The sequence below is a fragment of the Syngnathus floridae genome, chromosome 2 (assembly GCF_059516105.1).
Source record: "Syngnathus floridae isolate MCC-2025c chromosome 2, RoL_Sflo_1.0, whole genome shotgun sequence".
Classification (NCBI taxonomy): Eukaryota; Metazoa; Chordata; class Actinopteri; order Syngnathiformes; family Syngnathidae; genus Syngnathus; species Syngnathus floridae.
This window is the reverse complement of record NC_142414.1, coordinates 17,088,617-17,115,495: the sequence shown is the minus strand read 5'-3', so window position 1 is coordinate 17,115,495 and position 26,879 is coordinate 17,088,617. Positions and strand designations below refer to the sequence as shown.

Sequence of the window (26,879 nt, the reverse complement as noted above, 5' to 3'; positions counted from 1 at the left end):
TCCTCCTTCCGACCAGCTGATCATGCTCATTGCTACTTCAGGCTCCCCACGGATTGATCACATGGTTGATTCTCATAAAGAGGGCTCTTTGTAGGCACAAACTCAGACCAAATCGAACATTGACTCGAGCGGGAGCTGTGCCGAATCTCAACTAAAACTGTCATCTAGCGACACCAAGTGGTAGTTTTAAAGAATGCTCACAAGATCTGCGATGTGAAACAGCTGTTTTCGCTGAATGACTCCGCCCTTAACGTGATTGCATGGAGTCATGGGAGCAGTCCTACTGACCCACATTTTGCCTGCCAGTCCATCCTAGTGAGAGATCCATGCAGGGATACTTTCCTGTCACAATAGTGACGTCATTTATGTACCTATAGTGATGCATTCTCGTGACCCGTTTCTTTTTCAGGGTTATTAAAGATCCAAATAGAGGACACAGGACAATAAAATAAAGCAAGGAAATGAAAGGGACACATTTATCTCGTGCCTTTAAATTCATTTACTGTATTCATATTTTTGTATTACTTTTAGTGATGGCCCACACTTGTAAATCCAAATGTAGCATGTCAGTGATACTGTCATTTTAGATTTATGCTGAGAGCCCAACAACTGTTGTTGAAAGTGAGAGCTGGTCTCCACAGCCTGGGCAGGAAATGCTGGGGGCACTAAAGGTCAGAGGAAATTCGCTGCGATGAGATGAGTGGGTGTGTCCCCAGAGGGAAGCGAGAAAAGAGGAGGAGGGAGATTGCGGCTGAGTCTGAAGGCCGGGAAGAAGCAGTGGGAGTGTTGTTGTGCATTGTATGAAATGTGATCCTGAAGCCTTCCACAGCTGGGAAGCTGTGCTGTGCCTGCCGTCCATCTGGGAGTGTTCAAGCATCTACGTTTCACCACACACTTTCCAAGTTAACCCTGCATCTACTGCTGTGGAGAAGCTACTGTATACAGCACACACACAAATAAAAGACCACTGACACACAATGCGACTTAAGTCACTTTTATTGATTTTTGCCAGCATGACTACCTTTACACAGTTTGGACCACATCCGAGCTGGAAAACAAACCAAACACTTTAACCGGGTTATTTCAGCAGTAATACATCTGATTCATCTCACTTAATTTATTTTCTAATTTCCCAAAACCCTAAAAAGTTTACCTGTTTTGTTTTCACCGCTGTGTAAAGGTCCCATTAGCTGATAAACATGCATATGACATTTAGTTGTAATAAAGACCACTAATCATAATGCACATTATTGATAAGAATACAGTACTGCATGACAAGTCAAATAAATATTAACGTACAGATGAAGTCATTATTTTATATAAAGATATCAAACTCTTATTATGGATCAATACTGAAAACACAATATGACAATATAAAGTTTGCACGGCTAGTTTAATTATCACAATGCCGCCGCTTCCAGCAAACAGAAAACGTTTTTTTTTTTTAATTTAACTCTAACAGTATCAGAATTGCACTTTTTCTTTGTTAGCTTCACTTCAATTTTGTTAACTTTTGACGCCTCAACAAACGAGCACTGGCTAGCATGGCACTATTGACGCTTGTTGATGCCAATTTAGTTTTCTGTTTCCTGAAAACAAATTGCTTAATAATGTAAAAAAAAAAAAAAGACAAAAGATTTGCAAATAACAAAAGATAAAATGCGCTCTCTGCACATTTTTTTCCCTCCAATAATACTATCAATACCTCATGACCTTCACCAAACAACGCTTGTAGTTTCCAATAACACACTTAGCTACACAAACACACTAAAGATGCTTGGAGCCGTTTGTTCAACAACAGGAGGCCAAAGGGACTTTTGGTTCTCAAAGTTTGATTGAAAAACAAAACATTTTGTTAATACCCCTGAATTTACTGAGAGGATTCACTGACCTGCACAATTCAAAACAATCTTGGATTTACTCAGCTAATTCTAAAATGATCTTAATCATGCAGAAAGGGGCACGATTCCCTTTGCGCTTATTGCTGCTCATAGTCATTTTGATTCCCGAGCCCCTTGTGGGCCCGGAGAGACAAAAAAAACTAAAACGCTCGTCTAAAATTCTCCCTTGAAACAATGAAAGGCACTACTGGTCGGAAAGAAAGAACGAAACAAAGCAAAAAGCTCCTCAGCCCGACTGACACCTTTTGCAGTCGGTGCTTGTCTGTCAGACCAAAAATGGTGTACCAAGATTTGGCACGATAAACCAAGAGAGAATGAAACAATTCCAATTTGGAATTTAATGGTCGCTATTGCAAAGAATTCTGAAGGTCAGTGATTCCCGTTTCAATGGAACGCCCTCGGTAAGAAGCTCGGGAAAAATCAAGTCGCTCCAAAATTTCCCCCGAGACGTAACTTACCGATTCACGCGAGAGCGTTGTCAAGTTTCATCGAGTTATTTTGAACTATTCCTAGGAATAATAAATATGCAAAAAACCCCAGAATTAGATCACCCTGGATTTTTGTGGCGAATATGGCAGTAGAACGAACATAACAGATAAATAACAGCACAACAAATGAGGAAACGTATCAAGTGAAAGAGTGAGTAACTTGATGCATCACTCCTTTAGGATTAGGCAAAAGTTGTAGCTCTGTGGTTTGTGAAGTAAACTTTAGTCGAGGACATATTTTGTTGGACGCACATACTTGTAACTATCTTTGTAATATCTTATATTAAATATCTCACAAACCATAGTACTACCACACTTTCCTAAAGGGTTAATCATAATTGGTTAAAATTCTATATTATGAAAGTGCACAGATTTAAAAACAAAAGAAAAATAAGAAAAATAAACAAAAAATGGACAAAAAACCATCTCTCCCGGATTTACACTGGTGGGAGCCAATCAAAATCAGTTCACGTGACTTTTTGTGACCTTATTGAAGCCATTCGGTAATTTCAATTGACTGACATTTATGGCAACAATGTTAGTTAGCAACAACAAAGCGATTAGTTTGCTCCAAAGTAATTTGCAGAGTTGTTTTTTGCTTTCATCTTTTAAGTTCAGAGACAACACAGTTCTCTGACCTCTTTGTTGTGAAACACGGTCAATCAGATTTTCACAACAGCAAAATATCAAATATTTTGTTGAAATGCCCAACACAAAATTCTAGCTATGTTTGTTGCCTTAAAATTTTGAGCTCACCCAACGTTTTTTTTCTTTCAGTGCACGAACAGAGATGATTTTTTTTAATTGTACATAAATTCATGAGTAGTGCTTTTGACATGCAGGATGTTTTTTTTTTTTCTTAAATATGATAGTGTATCGAGCGACGGAAAGACGAAGAGGTAGGAGGCTATCGGGTGACATGCTATGAAGATGTCATGCCAGATGGACACAGGTTTAGAATCCAAGCCAAGACCACATATCCTGGGCTCAGCTTTTTCTGAGCTTCTACCTTGAGGTTAAACAACCAGTCCTGAAATTTTTCGAATTCTCTTCAATCCACATTAACAACTATCTCTCCGTCCTCTACTTCTCTCCATCACTGTCGTACATGTGGGTTACGTGAACAGTCAACAGAAGAGTGACGAACCTCCAAAGAAGGTTTGCTTATGCTTATCTTCTCCCGCTCGTCTCCATGCGGTGAGCGGTCGCTTTTACTTAAGCAGGGTTGACGCGGCGCTGACATTACGTCGCTCTCTTTGCATTGGAGAGCAACAAATACTGTAGCAGATCCTGCAAGATTGTTCACCTGAATGAGATCGTATTAAGAATATAGAGTTTCTTATATATTGGTAGTACAAAAAAAATTGCAAAATTTGCTCAATCTTGCAGGAATCCTTCGCATCAACCCTGCTTTTTTTTATGAATCATAAAGCTAATGTTTCTATGATTCACCAGCAATACATTGAGGATTAAACACAAGCCCCACTCGTATTTTTTACTATTTGCGTAACAAAAGTTCGGCAATCGGTTAAAGCTATTCTGGCTACTAAGACAGCTCTGTCCTCACATACAAAAGAAAAAAAAAACATCAGTAACACGCACACGAACTCTAAAGGGTTAAACACAAGAGTGAGGACATAACTCACAAATCCTCACTTGTACTTGAAAGTTGACCTTGGGAGGGATGCTGGCAATCTAAAATGCTCCTCGTGGCCAATTGGGGACAAGAGAGGAAGGGAGAGTTGGATACAAGGTCAGGATTTCACATCGTCAGATAAACATATCAAGTGTTCCCTTTGTCAGGCACTTTGGCCGCATGCTTTGTTTGTCTGGAGATTCATCATCCAATTTGTGCTCTTATAGGATTGAAAATACTGTCATCATTTTTGTTCAAAACTATATAGCGTGCGTCTCTCTTCACAGTAATCAAGAAAATCAATTTTTTGCCAAAAGGTTGAACCTGAGGCACCTAGAGTATGCTGAAGCGCACTTATTTTAGGTTTGGAGATCGATTTGTCAAATATGCCGTCTCCCTCCTCATATGGCTGGAAAAAAATCCAATGCGACTTAGCTAGGTCACATTGGAGAGACCTCCCCCTCCCTTTACATTTCAGCGGACAACTAACTCCTCACTGACGAGTTAACCGTGCAGCTCGAGAACGGAAAAGCACTTAAAAAGCTCATACAGCTGCAAAGCCATGCGTTTCTACTGTGCCCGAGCTAGCTTGAACTTCAAAAGCGATCCTGAAATCAAACGGCCGCGGTCACAGGTGCTCCTTTACTCCGCTTGGTTTTAAAAAAAAAAAAAAAAATCCTGATTTTCATCTATTGATTCAAACAGCACTCCCCCTCACGGGGTGAGATTGCATAATTTTGTTCAATCATCATGTAAACATTTAACAGTGGTGAGCTGAGCTTTGCAAGGAGCACCCGTGCCAACAGATCATTTATGGACATCCTCCCGTTCAACGCATCCTCCTCCGTAATGTGTCATTGTTGCCGGGCAACAAACACACTCAGGAGGCAGAAGCACAAAGTGCAAACGCCACCTTGTGCTTCCTATGTACAGCACAAAGACGATGGAAAGAATAGACACGCCGGTAGATCCACAAAGTCCTCTTAACATAATCAGGACGGCACAATCCAAACATGCCTTTTTTGTCTACTACAGTCCCGACGTCTCGTGAACGCTGTACAGTCCACCTGCACATCGGCAAGCCTTTACACTAGCACACACAAGCAGATGGTTAATCACACAGTAGTCCCTAGAGGAGCACAGGCCGACCAGAGAGCAAAGCGAGCGAGTGGGGCTCTTAAACACTATGGCAGGAAGGGTCTGGCCCTAAGACCCACCCCCTCCCCTCTGTACACAGCAGACTCAGCAGCCGTTTCAATCGCAGTAGATTTTGTACTTCTCGCTGCAGAAGACCATGGGGCCTCCCAGGAGGCCGCCGGGTGTGGCGTTGCCGTGCTCGGCTTGGCCCAAGCCGGCGCAGGTGAGACCCTGGTTAGGGTTGCCGGCAGCGCTTGAGGTGGCCTTGCGGGTTTTGGGGCGGCGGATCTGCTCGTGGTCGAACTCCATGTCTTCTAGGCGCTGCGTCAGAGCCAGCTTCTGCTGGATGGCCATCCTCAGAAGAGAGTTGAGGGTCTTCTTTTCATCCTCTGCCGCAGCCAGCTGTCGCTGCATGGCCTCCAACTGACTGACATATTCGTCACACCTGGAGGTGAAACATGAGACGGAAAAAAGCAAATGGGTGCACATAGATTAGCATTCGATTCGCTTGAAAATTTGATCATTACCAAAGTGTCCAACAACACGGTTATGCTTTGAGTGGCATAAATATACGCGTTGCTTTAATGTACTTGTTAAACATGTACAACAAATAAAGTTGTACATGTTTACTGATCCACTTATATGTACTGCATTGCAAACACACACGCAGTTTTTTTTTCACCACTAGGTGGAGCGATTGAGCCTCCGAATCTATGAAAACTTGCAGTAGTCGGGTCTAAAGAGTTTGTCACTGAACTGGTTCCAGGATGTATAAATTAATGGGATTTTTTTTTAACTCTCTCTATTTGGAAAATCAAGAGCCACTTACAAGAAGTCATTACACATAGAAAAAGGAAAGAATTCAAATCTTGTTTATCTTACTAAAATAGCTTCCAGTCATTTGGCTTTCAACAAAATTGTAAAATGTGTAGGAAGGTCACAGAATTAAATATGAATTGAAATATGAAGAACTTAGAAACAATCAGAATCGTTCAAAACTATGCGGTGCAGCCCCACATACCACATTTCAACTTTTCAAACAGAAGTGAGCTCATATTACAGTCACTATTTTGTCATCTTTGTGTCCCACAATACTGACTGCATGCTACACTATAGCGATGTCATCCATCAGGTAAAAAAAGTGACAATGAGTCCCTCACAAAGTCGCCGACAACGAAATCAAAGTGCCATTCCTTGGCGAACACCTCACCCACATTGAAGGACGAGTCTTTTATTTGGTATATTCTTGCATGGTTACCTCACCCTTCTCCTATTTCCATTTCTGCTACATATTTGCTGCATATTGTGTCTGAGTTTCTTTCCATAAATACATTTTCAGCTAAAGTATAATGCTAGCGCCCACTAGCTTACACATTTTGTTTGATCCCTTTTTTGTTTACCAACTGTCAGGCCAAATAATTTTCTAAACTTTTTTCTAAATGTAATTTTGGCATTTTAAACCATGTGTCCAATGGATACTATTGTTTTAAATATCTCGACGGCACAATCTCCAAACACCATGTGCAGATGTTTTGCTGCGTGCATGTTCCACGTGCTTAGAGAGTGTGAACCCGACAAACATAACCTTAGCCCCTCCCAGTTTGATTCCCAGTGGGATACACACTAGACAAAAGGGATCAGTCCTGCTTCATTAAACCCACCAGGACGAGGACGGGAGGGCGGACGGGTGGAGTCGACTTAAGTGCGGGTGGAGGCTAAGAGGGGTTTTCCCGGGAAAACAACCGAGGAGTCTATTCTTGGGACTGTTTGGATACAATAGGAGCATTTCTGTGCTGGTGTGAAAGGCACAATGGCAGTGAGAAAGCCGCTAAATAGTTACCAGGGCATTCAGAACATTAACAAACAGCATCTTTTCATTGTGTGGTGACCATCTATGTGTCACATGATCCCTCAACTATTGCATCATTCATGCTGCGTAATTCCGAATCGCTAAAAAGCACACAAACACACACAGTTGCTGTGTTGTCTGGAACGCGATTGGTCGCGGTTGGCTATCCCTCAAATGGGTGGAGAGAGAAGGAGAGGTTTAATTGAATGATGACGGAAGACAATAGGAGCAGCAGGTCTGACAAGGGTGAGGAGCAAAAGTGACTCAGGCAAATGGCTGGACTGTTAATCGGAGGGAGCCTGCAATGACAACATATCTTGGGAATGTGAAGAGGCAAGAACTAACATGACTCTCTACAAGCTGCGGCTTGAAAGACAAAAATCACATGGACTCCCACTGCATGTGAAGGACTTTCCTCCCTTTCTTCTTCGTGAGACGTAAGAAGCGAAGAAGGCTGGAGGGGTGGCTACACAAAGAGAAGGGAGTGTGAGAAAGCTCCAGTCCCTCACACAGTCTCCCCCCAACCTAACCTCCTGCTGTATGGGACACAATTTACATACCAATATAAGGATCCCGTAAACAGACTGTAATTCATGCGGAGGAAACAGAACGCTGACAGAACCAGAGCCTGACAGATATTGTCCTCAAAGGGTGTGTTTTGGAGGAGGGGAAACACATGATGAAAAGCAACAAATTTGATTAAAGAGCTTGTTTCAAGCATTCCATAGACAACCCGTGGCCATGTAGACTAGGGAGTTGTCCATGTTGAATCTCAGTAAACTGAAAGGAAATCAACACTCTCTGATACAGCCCATGTCCCCTTGGACCTCGAGCTGAACCGGGCTGTGGATTGAGTCATAAATGTAGAACAGAGAGCTGTCTCACAGCAGCCATTTTGGGTTAGAGATGATGTTCACAGGACCATAAGGGCAATAGCAGCAAAGCAAGGTTCGGGAGGGAATTGACACTTTTCAGCATAATCTAAAGTAAACATGTCAAAGACATATGCGGATATAGTATGTGGATGTGAAATTCAGACCAAACTAAAGTGGGATTACACACAGATTCTTTGACCAGCTTCTCTTTGGGATACAAAAAATAGTGATGGGAAAATGAAGCTTCAAAATTGCTTCATGAACCAGTTGCTGTGCTTTTTGGCTCCTCCAGATGGCAGTGTGGTTTAAATAAAGGGGTTAAAAAAAAAGGCAAGTCACTGTGCTTTCAGCCCATTGTTGATGAGAGTGCAAACTAGAGGAGTCAAAAAAATACAATTGCTTCATAAAGCTAATTTGAAGCTTCATTATTCCAATCACTCACAAAAAGATTAATGAGAGCATTGGACCATCGAGCCTCTTCTTTGACGCACTCACAGGCACAACAAAAACAGATGCTGTACACCTTCTCCTGCTTTTAGTACTTTCAAATCTGTAGACTATTTCTGCAAATCAATTTTAGGAAAGAACTGAGACCATAGCTGACATATGTATACTTATATAATTCCAACACATTTGTTGGCAAACCTGTGGCGAGTCTTACCGTGTGGCAAACATAGCTCGGAGGGAGGAAAAGGTGGCCGCGTCCTCCTTAAGGGTTTTGAGCTCATTCCTCAATTTCATCATGGTCTCAGTCACCAGAGCCTTCTCGTTTTCGTACTTGCTCTTCAGGTTGGCGAGAGCAACTTCAGCAGTCTGTAGCCAGCGACAAGATAACACAAAACTTATGAGGTTGGATACCAAGGACAATTATTAACTCTTTTTTTTTTTTTTTTTTTATAAATCTACTTAATTCTGCCTTGTGTACAGTAAATCATGCGGGTAGCTTGATGCTTGATTCTATTGTTAGTCAGTTGTGAATAAATAAGGAGCTCTCATGTCTCTGTTCTGACTCAACCACACAAACTTTAAAGGGGCAACAGCTCCTTTTCTTTGTGCAGCTGATACCAAACGGCGGCTGACCCCACCCAAGTTAGCAATGGACCACATCCACATTTGTTCAACAGCTGAAAAGCCTTGGAGGAGCTTCTATCCCCCCTATCTTCTATTTCTGTCCTTCAAGACACACTGACAAATGTTTGCGATATTAAATTATCTGCAAGAGACAAACTAACCTGCTTGTTAGCCTTCAGAACAGTCCTCAGAGTAGCAATCTGTTCCCTCTTTGTGCTGAGGAGGGATTTCAGTTTGAGGATCTCCTCCATGCAGGCCACTTTGTCCTTGTCGGCCACGGCGCCGAACTCCAGAGAAGCCACCCTCTGGCGTGACAGCTCTGTGGTGCGGTCTACGGCTAGTTGCAAGTGCTTGATCTGGTCCCTTATGATGGCCACCAGATTGTAGATGTTCATGGGCTCGCGACGGTGGTCGGACACTGGAGAAGGCAGAGACGGAGCACCATCGTTGGGCTCTGTCTTAAGGGGCTCGGGGAAGAGGCCCTTGGTGAGCAGTATGGGAGAGCGGCGGCCGCGGCCTTCAGGGCTGCTACGCCCGCCCTTGCCCTCTTTGTAGAAGTCGAGCATGACGCGGTTGGGTGTCTCATTGTTGCACATGCACACGTGGTTGTAGAGGGTCGCCAGTTCTTCGCTGAACGTGACCAGCTCGTCTTGAGCCACATTCAGGCTGCCCTGAGATTCACCGGCCACGTCGCTTAGCTGATAACAAAGGGACAGAAATGAAGAGCTCAAACAGACTTGATGTTGATTTTCAAGTAGGATCTCAGATTCAACATACCTTGCGCAGCTCCTTCTCCATCTTTTCCTTCTCGTCTTTCTCTAAACCTCTTGTCTCCTCCAGAGTGGACAGCTTCTCTCCGAGTGTAGTGACATCGTTCTCCAGCCGGTTACGCTCCTCTTCATAGCGGGACTGACATGCCTGGTACTCTGCCTTTAGAGTCTTGAGTTCTTCCTTCAGCTCTCCTGCTTCTGAGACAGCAACCTAGAAAGCCAAAGATGATGGGAAATAAACATCCTTAACTCATTCTATCTACGCGATTCAACTCCAGGCCACCTTCTCACCTTGTACTTGCACTCCAGGATTTCAGGCCCATTGATGTCCACCTCGTAGTAATCTCCATCTTCATTGCTGTCGCGTTCCTTCTCATTATCCAGGGCCGACTGGCGCTCCTTGCTGGCCTGAAGCTTGCGGATGGCATTAAGGTTCTCTGTCAGACGGTTCACCTTCTCCTGGTGCTCGGACAGAGCACCGTTGGCCTGCTCAAGTTGTTTCTGGGAATCCTGAAGAGTGGACAGCAGGTTGACCTTCTCACGCTCCATCTGGAGAGACATGATCATAAAGAAGATGAACAACATTCTGACTAGTCCATATATTACAATCCTTGAGCTCAGCCAAACCACAAACCTGAATCAGTTGCTGCTTAAGCTTCTGGATCTCAGAGATGTTCAGCTCGCTTAGGAGGTCATCCACAAGACCGGGTGCTGGGTTAAACAGCTCTTCCTTCTTGAACATGCGGTTGTCGTCAGTCAGCAGCTTGCTGAAGCCATTCTCGTAACCGTGAAGAGCGTCGTCGTTGTTGGGTTCGGTGTTGGCATCATCGGAGAATTTGAGGCCGTCCAGAGAGATGCTAAGAGGAATGCAGGGGGGGGGGGGGGGGTGAGAACTTCTCATGGTATTTTTAAAGATGATGCCAAGATTCTTTTTCTGTTCACCGCTTACCTGTTGTAGAGAGTGTCACCAATGTTCATGTAGTGGGACAACTCCTTCCTCAGGGAGGCTTTCAGCTCACGCTCAGTCTTGATGGTCTCGAGAGCTTCACTAAGCTGGCGCTCAGCAATCTCCTTCAGGCGGATGGCATCCTCCAGTTGGCTGTTCAGGAACTGCATATCCTCCTCCAGACGACGGCTTTCATGCTTCAAACCCTCAAATTCAACCTAGGCAGGGAAAAAAGCAGTGCAATCTAAATGATGTGGAACTGTCTTTTTGTATTTTCTTTTTGTTGGGAAGAACACCAAAACAGAGATCTTGGGCAAAAACCCCGCTGAAAAATATATCGTCATTAAATCTGAATTCAGCACTTCTTTTGCAAATAAAATTTTCCAGCTCACCTGGCCCTGCCTGAGCCCCGAGACCTGCTTCTGCAACGAGATGTTTTCCTCCTCCAACTCGGTGTAGTCCTGCAGCAGACGAGCCTCGCGGAACTTGTACTCCTTGATGTCATCACGCAACTGGTTCCTCTGGAGCTCCAACATCTGGCTGTTCTGTGGCATCCAAGTGACACGGCCCATCCGAGACAAAAGAGAAAAACAAAGAGTTGTCAGTGAAACCCTTTGCAAACTTTAAAACACAGCAATGGAGGAAATGTCAAGTGACAGGACTCTGTTGCGTTGTCAGCTTGTCTCATTAACCAAATCCAAATCTCCATCTGGTCGTAACCAACATGCGCTTGATGATGACATGAGATGCCAGGTGTCTTTCCGGCTGTGATGCCACAAAAATACACTTAAGCCTACTTGATGACGTGCAATGAATGTACATTTTAGCAATGACATGCTGGCACACTGACACACAGTGCAGCAAAGCCTTCATCAATTATAAAAAGATGAGCGCCAAGAGAAAGCCCCTTCCCCCACTTGTTGATGATGACATGAGATGCCAGGTGTCTTTCCGGCTGTGATGCCACAAAAATACACTTAAGCCTACTTGATGACGTGCAATGAATGTACATTTTAGCAATGACATGCTGGCACACTGACACACAGTGCAGCAAAGCCTTCATCAATTATAAAAAGATGAGCGCCCCTTCCCCCACTTGTAGCGGCAAATCTGTAACGACGCCATCATTTCTACTCACCAGCCTGATTTTTTAGAACAAACTCGTCTACTTTTGGCACAGCAGCCAAGCAGCAAAAACAATCGTGTGATCTGGTGACGTGAGAAAGGAAGTAAAAAGCCCATGCGCTCACACACCGGAGATGGTGTCATCGTCTGAGCCGTGTGGGGAGCACGTGGGACTCTCAGCAGAGATGACCTAATAGCTACATCATTAGCCTGCCAATCCTTTTGCCATGTGGCCACTACCACTCACGCTGACACCACCAATCACATTAAGCCAGTGCATGCAAGATGATTCCATAAAATCAGACTGGACAACTTCTCGGTCAAATCGGAAGTGTTTTCTACTGGTGAGGACAACGCCCTTTATGTTTGCCGCATGAAATAAATAATCCCCACGTGCAGAGCTGAGCGGCGGCAGATGTTCAAAGTCTAATAATTCATATTTGGGTAGGGTTGCGCACGTCTAATGAGTTGGGGTGGGGGGTTGCTGTGCGGCAGTGCTGCTAATTTATGTAAGCGCACGTCACCATATCGCTCATCCTTAATTAGATAGCTCTGGTAATTTATTGTGTGAATGCTCAAAGTAATACACATTTTCCATTAATATATATGTATACACTACAGAGTTGTTTATTTCTGGGGAAAAATGCACATAATGAGTTATTGCACTTAATGTTTATTTAATTATATTCCAATCAATTGTGTGGCGGCAAAAGGGAGTTTCAACTACTTTGCTAGTTAAATAACAGCATAATATCCATTGCTGGAAGTTCAGCTACAACCACACGGACTTCCAAAACACTGGCAAGAATTCTGCACTATAAGGCGCACCAGATTATAAGGCGCACCTTCAACGAATAGCCCATTTTAAAACTTTTGAGAAAATTTGAGGTTTTTAGGTGCGCCTTATAGTGCGAAAAATACGGTAAATAATATTTAAAACAGGACTATTTATGGGTAGTTTATTTTCATCCTAATCATAAATTAAGTCAAATGTTTGTGTGGCACCAACTTCTGCCCTCTTCTAACAGCTTATTGTAGAAAAATAAATTCTGAAGATTTGTGCCAGCTGGTTGCTCAAGTATCTTTTCCGTCAAATGTCATTTGTCTCAGCTGGAGGGTCCATGCTGTTGATTTAAGATGAATGCAGGGCACAAGCAAACTTGATTAAAGCCCCCCCCCCCCCCCCCCCCACTTCCATCTGATTACAAAGCATGCCAGAGCTTTGACCTTTCACCTTCACGTCCTGTGCCACACATTTTCTTTGCACTCTGAAGACAAGGTCAGCTGGCCCCCAGCTGCCTGGCAGAAAGTTATTAGAGTAAAGGGGAGACCTTGTGACCTAAACAGGCAAGTGACACTAACATCTCCCGGGGTGGTGACAAAATGTGTGTGGCTGATTAGATAGTGAGGTGTGTTCGATGGCCATCTGACAGAGCCCAAAAAAAAAAAACCGAGCTGGCTCCTTCCCCCAACTGTCGCACGTCTGAACAGCTGCCCGCTCACCACACACAAAGCGACAAATGTGCCACTTCCATTCAAAGTGGGTGGGCACATTTTGCAATAAGTGCTCAAAGGCAGTCATGTTTGAAGGAAGAATCGAAACGACAGTGAATATGTATGCATGACAAAGCAGATGGTTTTATTTGATTTCTAGGCCACCGAGTGCTGCAAAATGTAAAAAAAGTCACATTACTGCACGAGGCTTTTAAAAGTCCCGACTCAAAACGTCAGCCGGACCAACAAGGCTGTCAAATGCACCAATAAAAGATTTAACAGCATGGTGATGCTGAGCCTGCTTAAAACACCCCAAAGCTTGGAGTTATTTCCCAATGTGTTTAAGCGGCTATAGTCAAAACTTGAATAGGGAAATAGCTCAGTCGCAGTGGCAAAGTATCAGGATTAGTCCAAATGTAGATTAGGATTCCCGTACTTTGTTAAAGGCCATTTTCTTAACACCACAGAATCCAACTTGCCATTCTACAGTCGACTGGCAGACTCGGCCAGAGACAGGATGACATACTTTCAAAATAGCGTATTTTGAGTTTGAATAGAAATTTGTTAGCGTGTGCTTGATTGTACATTCCCCGTTATTGTGCGACTCGCTGAATTGCCAGACCACCCTAACCCTTTATGCACTTAACAGTTTTTTTAGGCCATTTGGACAAAAGCTAGAGACACGTGTCCCCGTTAGTGAAGTGAATGTGTCAGACTCTAGTTGCTTTGCTTTTATCCAAATCAATCGATCCTGCAAACAAACATTCTCTTGTTGACTCATTTGAGGCTTAGACTTAAATCAAGACTGACACTTGAGTCGCTCCCTGAAAGCAGACAAAAGACATTTTTTGGGGGTTTACGGCAAAGCATCTTTGCCTGACATGGCCCACTGACTCTAAAAGCTACAAATAGAAACATTGGTTATAAATACGATAGATTACGCAGAGTTGGATTAAACTGTGCTGGCTCCTGTGACATGCTAACCTAAATATCATCTGGAGGGTTTAGAATCAATTTAGAATCATCTGGAGGGTTTAGAGCAGTCGAGCTTCTCTGCCTCAACAGTGGTCAGAAATAGTGCACTACATAGTACATACAAGTGATGACTTCAAAAGAGAATAATAAAACCAATCAACATTTCTACAATCATTTTCATGATGTAGCATGAAAATCTACCCATGTCCATCCGTTGCATTGATGAAAGCATATTAAAACTATCCATCTATCAGTTTATTCATCTATAGGTATCAGTGACTACCCAAGGCTGGCTAGCTAGCTAGCTAGCTGACAGCTGCAAAAAGCAAACCGAGATTATGTTGATAACAAAGCGGCTATCTTTATTGTAGCAATGTTAGTATTGTGAATCCCATTTTGCACACATAATGAAAGCAATGCCTGTCGGCATATTCCTATGACATGCAAATGAATATAATGATGTCATGCCTATTAGCGTGCGCCTCCCAACAACGTCTCCCGCTCTTAATCCTGTCAACTGTAGCGTAGCGATGAAATGTGTCTTGTGTGAAATGTGTGTTCTCGGAGGCATACAATTTGGTGAGGTTGGCGTCACATACAGCCTGTGAGATTTAGCTGTGATGTGCGTAACGTTTTGATCGAGTCAAGCTCGGCTGCTGCTGTGAAAGCTCTTCCTCAGAGGAAACACAAAAAGCCCGATTGTCACTTTTCTTCTACAGCGATTTGAATTATTCAGACAAATTGTATCTCAGGGAACCACCACTATTCCCGATGAAACCTGATTTACTCTCATAAGCCTGTCTCTTTTGCTAAAAGACTTGGTTTCCTTCCTTTTTATCATGCCGTTTTCATCTCCTGTTCTCTCTCTCTTTCCCGGATTCATCTTGTGGGCTAATTTAAAATCAACAAGACAAAAGCCTCTTTCAGGCCTGGTCACAATGCCAACGCTGGTGCCCATGCTTCCTCCATTTGCCTTCCACACAAAATCTGCCAAGCACACACAGAAGCATCATTAGAGGGGTTATTATCTGCTGAAGATGTGGCTAGTTATTGATTCAGACAGTTCCGTGAAACCGATTTGAATTGGCTGAGGTCCACGGTGCCGGATAAGTGCAGATGACACAGCAATGCAGGCCATCAGCAAAACACTTAGAGGCCTGCTTGTACGTTGTGACTGCAATTTGTGTACCGTATTTTCCACACTATAAGGCGCACCTAAAAACCTCCAATTTTCTCAAAAGCCGACAGTGCGCCTTATAATCAGGTGCGCCTTATATATGGACCAATATTGAGCCACTACAGCAGGTGTGTCCAAAGTCCGGCCCGCTGGCCAAATGTATATAACTTATATATGGACAAAGTTTTAAAATGGGCCCTTCATTGAAGGTGCACCTTATAATCCAGTGCGCCTTATAGTGCGGAAAATGCGGTACACAGTAAAAGTAAATAAAGTAAATCAGTGTACATCTATACATGTTTTCAAAAGTACCTCATAACATGCTGTTTGAATTTCGTGTCAAATTTAAATACTATAAAAATATTCAACAACTAGAATTTTAAAACATGGCTCAAGCAAAACAAATCTGGTTTCCGTGACACTCAACCTTCACCAACTTGGATGCAGTGCTCAGCAGCAGTTGACCCGATTAAAAAGAGGGACTCAGAGATTTTCGGAACTTAAGTCGTTGTGAGAGACATGTCATTTTTAAGTATTTCACTAATCTGACATCTGTCTCAAGAAATAAGTCAATAAAACACCGCAGTGAACCCCTGCAGCTATACTATGTTTTTTTTTTTTTTAATTTCCATTTTACCATCAGCCTAAACTGCAGTTATTGATTTGACCTTCAGATTCTACTCTGATAAAAGGGTCGTGAGTGACAGAATGTGTTAAGAATGAAAGTTGCACTGGGATGTAGATTAAAAACCCAAACGACTTCCAACAGAACATCCTCAAATTTATTCTACTGGAGATGGACACATCAAATAAGAGACTCCGAAGGTCAACTGTAAATTCTGCTCTCCTTTCAGTTTGTTCATCCCTTTTGATCCCTTTAGGTCTCCCTCGTCTTTCAGTCAAACGGAGCCTCTTCAAAGCTCTTCAAACTTGATGACTGCTCTGCTCACGACTAGCTCCATCACACATCACATGAGCTAAGACACGCAAGGCACACTCTGCCTTGGCGCTGCTCTTGTCTCGCCTAATGAGGTCAGTTGTGAATGCAAGCGATGGATGCGCTGACGGGGTCAGACATTGTCCAAAGTGGGGCGGAGACAATGAGGGTTATGCATTATCAACACTTGGAATAGAATGTGTCGGGGAAAAGCAATTCCCAGCCAAGGACTACTTTTCAATTTCTAAGAGAAAACAAGATTGAATTGCAAATATTACGTCTTCATGAGCATTTCAATTGATTTCCCATGACCTCAATAAGTAACATGAACTCCACCAAGGATGTACAATAGAGGTGGAGAACGTCACAAAGAGCCGCAAGGCAGATGTTCTTTCAAGTTAGATCCATTTTCAAAAATAATCAGCAGGCAGGTGAAAATAGACAAAGTTATGCAAGCTGCAATCAAACACCAACTCCTCAAGGCTTGGCCGACTGCAAAAAAAAAATGGTGCACGTTTGAAAGTGATCCTTATGGAATGAAGACAAAGTTAGTACAGAGGAACAAACAAAAAACATTTTCGGTGATTTCTTACCTCTCTTATCTCTTGTGAGATTGTGCTCAGACGTTCACTCTCAGACTGGGCGTTGGTAAGACTATTACGAGTTTGCCGGAGCTCATTTTGCAGTTCAAGGACCCTCTGCTCATAGTAGGCCTCCTTACAAGCCGACTCCTGGATAAGGGACTCCTCACGGCTCTCCCCGTCCGCTGCCACTTTCCGGTGGTTGGAGTAGGCTTGTCCAAATGCCTGGAACGCAGAAGGACAACCCGAGTTAGAACACAAAAAGTCCCAATATAAAATTGTCAATCACACAAGCGAATGGGACGATTTTGATATGCGACGAGGCTTAGCTGTGGACCGGGGCTTGTGTTTGCATCACCCTGGAAAAATAATCAGTTTAGCTCCATCTGGGCCGCTTCATACATTCCTCCCCCCCCCCCCCCCCCCCCAATCCTCACCCCCTGCACGTGCACCGCAACTGATGGGAAAACACACAGGGAAAAGTAGAGCAATGGCTCTAAAGAGCGGGCGATCATGAGAAGCCTAGATTCTAATACTCTTAATACTGTCGGAAGGAGATCATAACAAGGTTGGGGAAAGCTATTTGAATTTGATACAGATTAAGTAACTAAAAACGGCATATATGATGAGGAGTCTACCTTCTTCATCACGAGTCGTGAAGCAGTTGTACAGTAAATACATCTCACAAAATGCCACACAGCAGAATTTAGGTTAGGCAATTCCGTCTCTTAATCACCTCCCAGATTTAATTTTCCACTCTGTCATCAGCAGCGGTCATTTTGCTTGCTCACTCACGTAATCTAGAATCTCACCTGCGGGGATTAATCTGACCTTGTTTGCGGCGACATCAAGCTCTCACCTGCGAAGGCAGACCTGCACGTGAACGGCCTACTGCCAGATTTTCTCCATTTAACACTTGAGTAGATTATGCGCTAGCGAGAATAAAATGTGGCTCGTCGGTATCAAATCGAATTGACCTATATTGAGAACTTTTATAGATGAATATGGGAATGTATGCTACTGTTTTGATGGGTTTTATATAAAGGTGATTTTAAAAAATAAATGTCAGCTATTCTCTTATAAAACAGCAGTCAAGCACCAAGTCTCAGAATGTATGTAAATGTGGGTCACATGTTCTTCTTCAGCCCATGGCCCAACATTTGAAGGAAATAAGACGTGGTGGTTTTGGCCTAATCCCACTAACAGACAGACATTGGCAAAAACAACCTACTGCCACCAATGAAAATAATGGATTAGTCTGAGAAGGCTGTTGTGAGGAAGAGATTTCCTCCTTAAGTAATGCTAGTCTACCTGGCCAATTAAAATCGATAGTCTATTTAAAATTTGGTCAAAACAAAAGCCTATCAATCAGTCAACCCAGTCAAGGGGGAGTTCTGAGATCATTGCAGTTTTGCATGGCACAACTGCAAAACATTTGTTGACTGATAAAAAAATAAATGACAGGATTAATATTATCACAAACTGGGGGAATACCATCATTTTGGATTCTGAAAACTCTGCGCCAATCTGTCCTTTAAAACATGCTCACCCAGAGACAAAAGCCTACTGACTCAAGGGCTCTAATCTCAAGGCCCAAGCACAGATTTAGGGAGTTGTAATTTTGGGACACACGCCACCAAGCCTCTAATCTCAGTGCCTCCCCAATTTAATATTCATCTTTATCGTCACGCCATATGTTGCAATTTTACATCGGACATGAGAGCATGGATTATTAATCTCTGGTGGAGCTAATCAAAAGATGCTCTATAGTCATTATTACAGTGTATAGCGCGAATTGCCTCTAATCACTGAAAGCAACATCATTGAACAGACGGTCTTATCCCGCTACACAACCTCTGATGTCTGATTCCAGTTGAGTGCAAACGTTATGGGGCGAGGATGGACACCCCCGCCAGGCTCTGATCTGCTCACCCACACAGGATGGAAAAAGACATTCTAATTTTGATTTTTTTTTTTTAAATACCACCAAGTTTGAGATAATTGCAGTACGCTGTGACTCAAACTTCAGAACACAAGACCAAATTTACCTTCAACAATAGACAGCTACCTTTCATTCGACTAATGTGGTCCAAGAGCAAGTTGCTATGGTTGACATTGTTCGTCCGCTTCAGTACATTCTACACCCACCAATTGTCACTCGGTTGTTCAGCAACTCGCAGGTTGCTAGAACACTAATAGAAAATACTGGAAACAATGCTTATTGTTGATAACGTGTCATAACAGGTTCTTAATGTGGCTGACATTTGAGATCCAGTATTTTAAAGTGCACCTGCACATATAGAACAGACACATTGCTTCTTAGGTGGCAAGACTGAGAAAACATTTTTGGATTTTCTTAGCTGTTGCCTAAGGAGCAATGGAAAGATGGGCACTCTCACTAGATCAATAATATTTTCAGTCTCTCCAAGACTGGGCAAAAGTCAAAGATTCTTTCTTTCAAAGGTGTTGCATTTAATGAGTACAGTTATTTGTTCACACTTGCAAAACAAAGACATCATTTGACCTAAAACAACCCATGACAGATTATGAACATTTCCATAAATAACATTCTTGAGGCAAAATATTTGATGAGATAATGCCATAAGGGCAAAATGAGGCCATTCCTTTAGAATGTGATATCTCAAAGCACATGACCAGACCTGCTGATGTTAACGCTTTCTTGCAACATTCCTTTGCAATGTCATGAAGGCTTGCCAGTATTGTGGAATAACTTCCTAAAAGTAGTTTGGACATTCAAATGCAGAGGCCACAGGGCTCATACGGCCTTTTTTTTTCCTTTTCTTTTTTCCTTAGAAAGTGCCAAGATACTGAATGTGGCCGCTGAGGAGGAACAGTGGAAAAAAGGAACGGGGAAATCAGTCACACACACACACACACACAGTGAATGGAATCTCATGCCTCGTGAATCACAGCTCACGTGGAGCCATGATAAACAGGAATGTCATCTTCCCTCCTCCTTCCTACGTCTCCATATTCACTCACGGGCCACTGAGCAACTCACATTGCTCCAAGACATGTTGCATTATAAGCTCAAGACTATCATCTCCTCACTACACAACTTTTGTGGGGCGCATGTGGTTGAAGGTATCTTGCGAATTGCTATTTTATTGAAACACATCCATCATCCACTTTAGTAACAACACGGTTCTGAGGAACGCATACCGCATCACGTGCCACTGTGTGCCGGGCGCGAGTTAACTCAATTTACAGCTAGTTAGTGATTAGTGGATCCAATGCCAACACCAATTCCACAGCTCTAATGAGTACGTGAGAAGCTAATGATTGCTTTGGATTTTAGCCTTCAGTGGCCATCTGTGGAGATCAACTAACCCCTTCTCTCGATTGACTCACGGTTTCATCAGCTTTTTACGCAGAAGGAGAGGCAATTCTGGGAAATTCACACAGATAGCTCATAAAGCAGCACAGAACAGGAAGGGAGGTTGAAATATTCGCTGCTCCAAGCTCCAGCACCACTGTGAATATTACTGCAGAGACCAAAGACATGAGGCTATGAATTTTTTAAAGTGTGCCCACCAGCAAACGATACGGCTGCACCTGATGCTCGGCTCTCATGGAGAGTTTCGACTTTGTAATGGAGGAATGGGGTGAAAGCCTGCTAGGGATTCTAGATACAGTAAATCATGAAAAGGTGAACGCGTCCACTAAGGATATTTATAGTTCCTTCAAAATGTGTGCTTTTGCCTCGGGTGAAAAAGCAATTCTCTGGCAGCTATGACGGCCCACCACCTGAAGCTGAGCCGTGATTGGTTGTCAGTCAAGTGGCAAAACGGCTGCCCCCTGAGATGTTTTAAAAAAAAGAATTTTGCTGCTTAACTCATATTCTATTATTAAGTTTCTATATAAATGTAGAATGCTGAGGTTGGTGTAATATATTAAGTAGAATGTGCATTTTGAGACACAAAAATACAATTTTCAGCCAGAAATGCTTGAGTGTATTGGGTGTCTGTTGAGATAATGAGCTACAATGTTTTTTAATCTTAACCATCATTGCGCTTTTATTTATTTTAAAGCTGGCAAAGCAGCATTTCAACAAAAGGAAGAGACGATGACTCGAGGGAGACCAGTTTCGTTATCGTCTCTCTACAGCCTCATTAAAGCTTTATCGCTTTAATGTCCCATTTCAATTCAGGGCGTGTCAATTTGCAATGCAAAAACTGCCTTATCTTGCTTCTTGTTCGTGTTGTTGGATTGGGAAGACCCAGGTTGCTACGCCAATAATGTGACTGAGCAAGGGACGGGTAGAAACCCTGCACAGATGGTTGTTTTAGGGTTCAGCTCACACAGCTTGTGCTCCTCCATACTGCTGTCAAGCCATGTCTCGTGCCTCTCCAGTCCAGACTCAGATTTGCTAAAAAAAAAAAAATCTTTTGATTCAACCCATCCCTCAAGAGCAGTGGGCAGCAATTGCCCAACAAAGACCTCCGTTCAATTATCTATTTGATGTTATACTCATTGAATTTCCCAGAAGACTCCATTAAGAACAGAGGAGAGCAGCAGCTGGGGCCAGTCATGTGCAAGCACACACACATGAACCCATTCTACAAAGAATATGATAAAATGAAGAAAAATAGAGTTTTGATGAATAAATATGAACTAGATTATTTATACACGCTATTATCGTCTGAATGCAAGCAATCAGTATTATTTATACTCAATTTTAAATCATTATGAGGAACACAAGTTAAGACCTCAGTTTCCTCCTTTCTGTTTACATTCTCTGCCCTGCCTTTGCTCTTGGGCATAAATAGACTTAAAGACCTTCCTTCCTCCTTTACAGCGATTAAATCCTGTATTTGACAGTTTGTGCAAATTTGTTTCAACCGAGTTTTGGGACACGTTGGCAGGCTCTAACAATCGATTATCGGTCAACTAATTTTAACATCAGACCATTAAAGCAAAGCCCTAAAAAAAGACTTGATGGATTCAAGTCAAGATGGAGAAATCAACGTTCAATTCCACTTAAAGTTGGTTTCCACTCCAACTCTTGCCATTCTTTAACCTTTTTTACTTCAGTCATCATGCCTGGTGTCTTGAAAAAAAAAACACACACACACTTTGCGTGTCTTGGGAGCAACGCACTGAAATAATCAGACCCACTAGCCTATTTTTAAAAAGAGTCTGGGAAGAGGATAGAGGGCATCAGTGGGGAGTGGTTATGGTGTGTGAAGAGATTGCAGACACTGCCGGTGTCTGATTGTATTGTGGCATCAAGGTAAAGCCTTTTAAAAAGCCCTATTAAAATGAGGAGTTCCCTTGCGGATTCTGCCTTCTGGCTTCATTACTTTAGCGGAGACGCAAACCACTGCAAGGTCAGAGGTCACAGTGACAAAGAGTCCAAATATAATTCGGCCCACGAAATGAATAAACTCAGCCGGGTGATCACATGGAGGCCCACACAGCAAGATGGCTGCTGGTGCCTACTTCCTCCATGTTTTGGACTGAGGTGACTTCACTGCTGAGCCGTATGAGATCATTTCCTCTGATCCATTTTAAGATATCCGGGTTATTGTGAGCCTGAACTCACCAGTTTCCCAATCCAGCTATTGGGAAAAAAAAAAAGTCACATAAACAGGATGTAGATTAAGCAGGAAAGGACGAACATGCTCACTATAATTCAATATCAGGAAGATTTGCCTGGCATTGTTTTGGTTATCTATTCACATTCCTGTTTTGTTTCCGTACATCGCCGAAACTGAATTCTCTCTTCGCCATGTAACACAGCAGCAATCATGCTTAATTACAGTTCAGGAGGTCTGTTTAACAGTCAGGATCAAACTCTAGACTTGGCATCTGATAAAGTAGGACAACGTCTGGGCCAGGAAAAAGGTTACTTCCCCAGGTTACGGGGTAAAACGGTACCTGAGGGAGGCTGTCGTGGGGGGGGTGCCGAGAATGGGTGGGCCTGGCAGATGCCCGGTCCCCTCTAAACCCTGCATAGTGGTTGCGATTCATCCTCTTATCCCCCGAGGGGGAGGGGGATTTGGCTCTTTATTTAGGGCCATTTAGAAAAGATTACCCCTTAACTGCAGACTTGCAGTTGAGAATGGATACAAGGAGTGATCAGAATATCTCATCAGGGCCTTAAACTAACTCATTCAAGAACGCAGAGCTATGCAGGACCAAATGAGCAATTCTTTTCAAATATTGTAAAAATGCAGCAGGCAGCTGATTTTAACACTAATCTACTGGCTTTTAAACTCTTTTACCTGTGATGCCAAAGGCGACCTCTCGCCCTCACACAGCATCACAAAGAGCCGCAGGGCTGAACACAAGAGCCAAACAATATTTCGGGTTGTGATTGTTGTCTGGTTAAATTCCACAGTGCACAGCTGTTGCCCCCACTGACATGAGAGAGGGGAGCCCGGTGTGAACCCGAGTGTCTATTTGTGACTAAACAGGACTTGAGGAGTTGACAGTCTCTAAACTTACATAGGCGCTATAGCTTCCCTCACTTGTGCATTGACAGTTGAAGGCGTGGCATGTGATGTCATCGACGACTGGCTCAGGATAAGAATATAAACAACGGCTGAGAGAACCTAAGCCTTGTACCGACGGCGTAGTGCGGTATAACGTCATTAGTGCCTTCACCTGACCGCAGCAGTAATCCATGCTCAACTTTATTACCGTGTCTTTGATTGGATCCAACCAGCTCACATATACCAAAACGTAGTAACAGATGGCCAGACCGCATGCAAGGCCTTTGTTTAGTTTTACTTCATTCGTTCCCCTGTCCCCATAGAAGGAAATGGACATAATAGATTGCACCGTGTCCCAGGAGAGATGCAAATAATAGCAGAGGGAAGAATGTGGTCAAGACGAAAAAACCCAGCTGGCTGCCAATTGACAATATCTATACATATATATTTATTTACAATAATATCAAGCATGAACCAATATCATTAAGATGACAAAATATCAAAAGCAAGTCTATAAGAAGGTCCCTTGGCACACACCAATCGACACTCACAAAGTAGCACCAACAGCAGAAGCAGCTTGGCTGCCGCTTATAGGGAAAGAAGTGTGCCGTTACTAAGCAACGCAAAGGCATAAAATTCCTTTATCACACTGCCGGGAGAGTTGTATGAATGTGTGGGTGGAAATATCAGTAGGCTATTTGACAGAATGCGAGAACTGACATGATGGAAATGAATATTTACACAATGCCAGTGGTTTCTGTCCAACACTAAACAAAAGTCCAATTTTGGTTCGTTGCACCACACGACATCTACATATAAAATCAATCAAAAAAACATTTGAATTGTATTTATGAGAATCATCGCATGGCAACTTAGTCACTAAAATTTTCTCAACATTCTATTCCAAGCTGCCGAAGACCAAGGCACAACAAGGGGTCGTCAAACATCTTGCCATCGGTGTAAATATTCATTTGTTTCATTTAGAGACTTTCTTGGAGGAAGAAGATGACACTCCATATGAGAACATTACAGGGTAATCAAGTTTCGATTTTGTCTCATTACAGTCACTGCTTCTTCAACGGACAGTGTGGAGGAAATCAAGAGAGACAAGAGAGGAATGTGTTTGTATTTCGTTTCAGATAACATCGCCTTGGTCCTTCAACCAGACTGCTGTTGGATAGGGTTGAAGCGATAAAGCAACATGGCTCCTGTCGTCTGTGGATAACGTTAGTAATCTCCAATCAGCAAGAATCCTTGCTTTGGCACAAAGTCAACGGTTAATTTTATGCTTGTATCACATTAAGGAGGAAGGTTAGTAAATATGAACACTCTTTAGCATTTTGACTGAATTTCTACTAAGATATTCTCTCCATAAACACTAAGGAGGGATGGGCAAAATTCTTTACCATTTAATCAGCTGTCACTTGGCTGCAGTGACCTGACCCTGCAGTATCTGCAGTTCTGGGTCACAACAGGAATCTGTTTTTTCCTCCTCCATGGCAACATTTAATTCCAGCAGCACTTCTCTCTGTCCACAATCTAATAACAAATTGTAGCCCTACAGTAAACAATCGGAGAAGGGTTGCATTTACTCCGGCCACTGGTGAAAAAGAAACAGGCACTTCCTTTATAGGACTCTAACGAAACTTCAGCTGGCACATTCTTTCCATTCCCGACGGATTGCAACAGGCCTGCTTTCCACTGTCAGTTGATCATCCTCTCTTCTGCGCGGGAAGGTTTCAAAATTCAAACCACAGCCTCCCCCTTGCAACGGAAACTCCTCATTCTTGTTAGCTTTAACTCTTCAGTACAAAAAGCTAAAAAAAAAAAAAAAAAAAAAAGCCAATGCAAATGGGGGCATCTTAATGATTTAATCTTTGATATGTAACAAATTATGTGCTGATTTGCGGAAGCACACTTTGGTATGGTAAAAATAAGCAGTCCTAACCAACTTAAATTAGACCAGCACATAACAAAAATAAGGCACAAGCCACGCACATACCATGTCTTGCAGAGACATAATAGACATCTAAAAGAAGCAGCATGAATTAATAAAGATGTGCAAGAGGTGCAAGAGGATTAAAGCAAAGAGGGGGTTGGATGTACAGGAGCCCATCCCCAGCTTGACCTTGCAACATGAAAGACAACTACTTTAAGATGAAAGCTTACCGATAACACGACATATTGAATAATGAATAATGACATCACTCAATTCAAGGCCAATAATATACTTGAGTACTGTACGCACGATTTCTTCGACATTTTACCTCTTTGAGCAAATCGAGCTCCTGCCTTACACCTTCATAGTCGATCTCCAGCTCGTCGTACTGCTGTTTGAGCTGCTGTTTCTCCTCCAGTACCGCCAGCCCGTACTCAGCCGCCTGGATCTTCTCGTTGGTGGTTTCGCCCAATTCTCGGGACAGGCGCTGGATCTCGGCCCGCATCCACTCTGGACCGGCCTGGAGCAAGAGCAGAGGGTCGGAGTAACCCTGATCTTCCACGGACATTGTTATGACGGATGACAGCTGGTCTCGGACAAGAAGGATGCGGTGCGTGTTCAGGCGATGTAACCTTGAAGAACGATTAGTTGCTTAAATTCGTCTGTATTTGAATTGCATGATTGCTGCCTTTGCCTCTTTCGTTTTGGTGTGGCGTCTTTGGTCATGGAGATGACTCTGGTCGGTAGCCACGGGAGTTACTTCGCTGTAACCCCTTAGGAAAGCTTCATCGTTTTGGTCTTGGGTTTTCCTCGCCCGTCCATCGAGGTGTTCCAGCTCTACCGCAGAAGTGGGCGTGTACTCAATGTGACGAAAGGCAAACGGATAGACTTTCAACATAAAAGAAACACATTCTATCAAACCACTGTGTAGCTGTGGCCATATTTTATTTATTTTGCTATCACAAAATTGTAGTTGTGCAGTTGTGTCCATATTTTATTTATTTTGCTATTTATAAAATGTTCAGAACAAATAATATGTCTTAAAGGAAAACGTATCGTGGCCTAACGAAGTGTAAAATATATAGATAATGTTTTATTTTGAAATAAAAGTAAACCAGCTTCCGGTACTTTCATGCGGGGAGAATAACTTCCACGAAACCACAAAACGCGCTGTTCAGATGCAGCCCCTAAAACAATCGTGGTGCATTGTGGGAAAGGTAGTTCTAATGTCCATAATAAAAGATTGGTAACGCAAAGAAAAAACATCATTTCCCACTACGCTTTACGCCTTTGCCGATGTGGAACCCGGAAATGTCTGCCGGCGCCGGTTGTTGTCAAGCACCTGGCGATTAACGACTCTGAATAGCAGATGGCTGTCTGCTGCCATCTGTTGGAAATAACTTGAACCAGTTGAATACGATATGACGATAACGAAACTGAAGACATGTACGCAAGGCGTCCATTCCCCTTAGGTGGCTTGGTCTGTTGCTACGATATTAGTTTACACTACGGAAATACAA

General features: G+C 43.0%; 1 protein-coding gene across 1 annotated transcript; it reads right to left on the bottom strand.

The window, feature by feature from the left end:
- Positions 1–978: 978 nt before the first annotated feature.
- Positions 979–26,223, bottom strand: LOC148402250 (protein bicaudal D homolog 2-like). Its single transcript, XM_088366407.1, has 10 exons — positions 25,688–26,223; positions 16,975–17,187; positions 11,066–11,218; positions 10,677–10,891; positions 10,362–10,584; positions 10,019–10,276; positions 9,735–9,938; positions 9,119–9,655; positions 8,548–8,699; positions 979–5,607 (listed from the first exon to the last, which is right to left on the bottom strand). The coding sequence occupies exons 1-10, from the start codon at positions 25,925–25,927 to the stop codon at positions 5,280–5,282; spliced, it is 2,523 nt and encodes an 840-aa protein (XP_088222533.1). The 5' UTR covers positions 25,928–26,223; the 3' UTR covers positions 979–5,279.
- Positions 26,224–26,879: the final 656 nt, after the last annotated feature.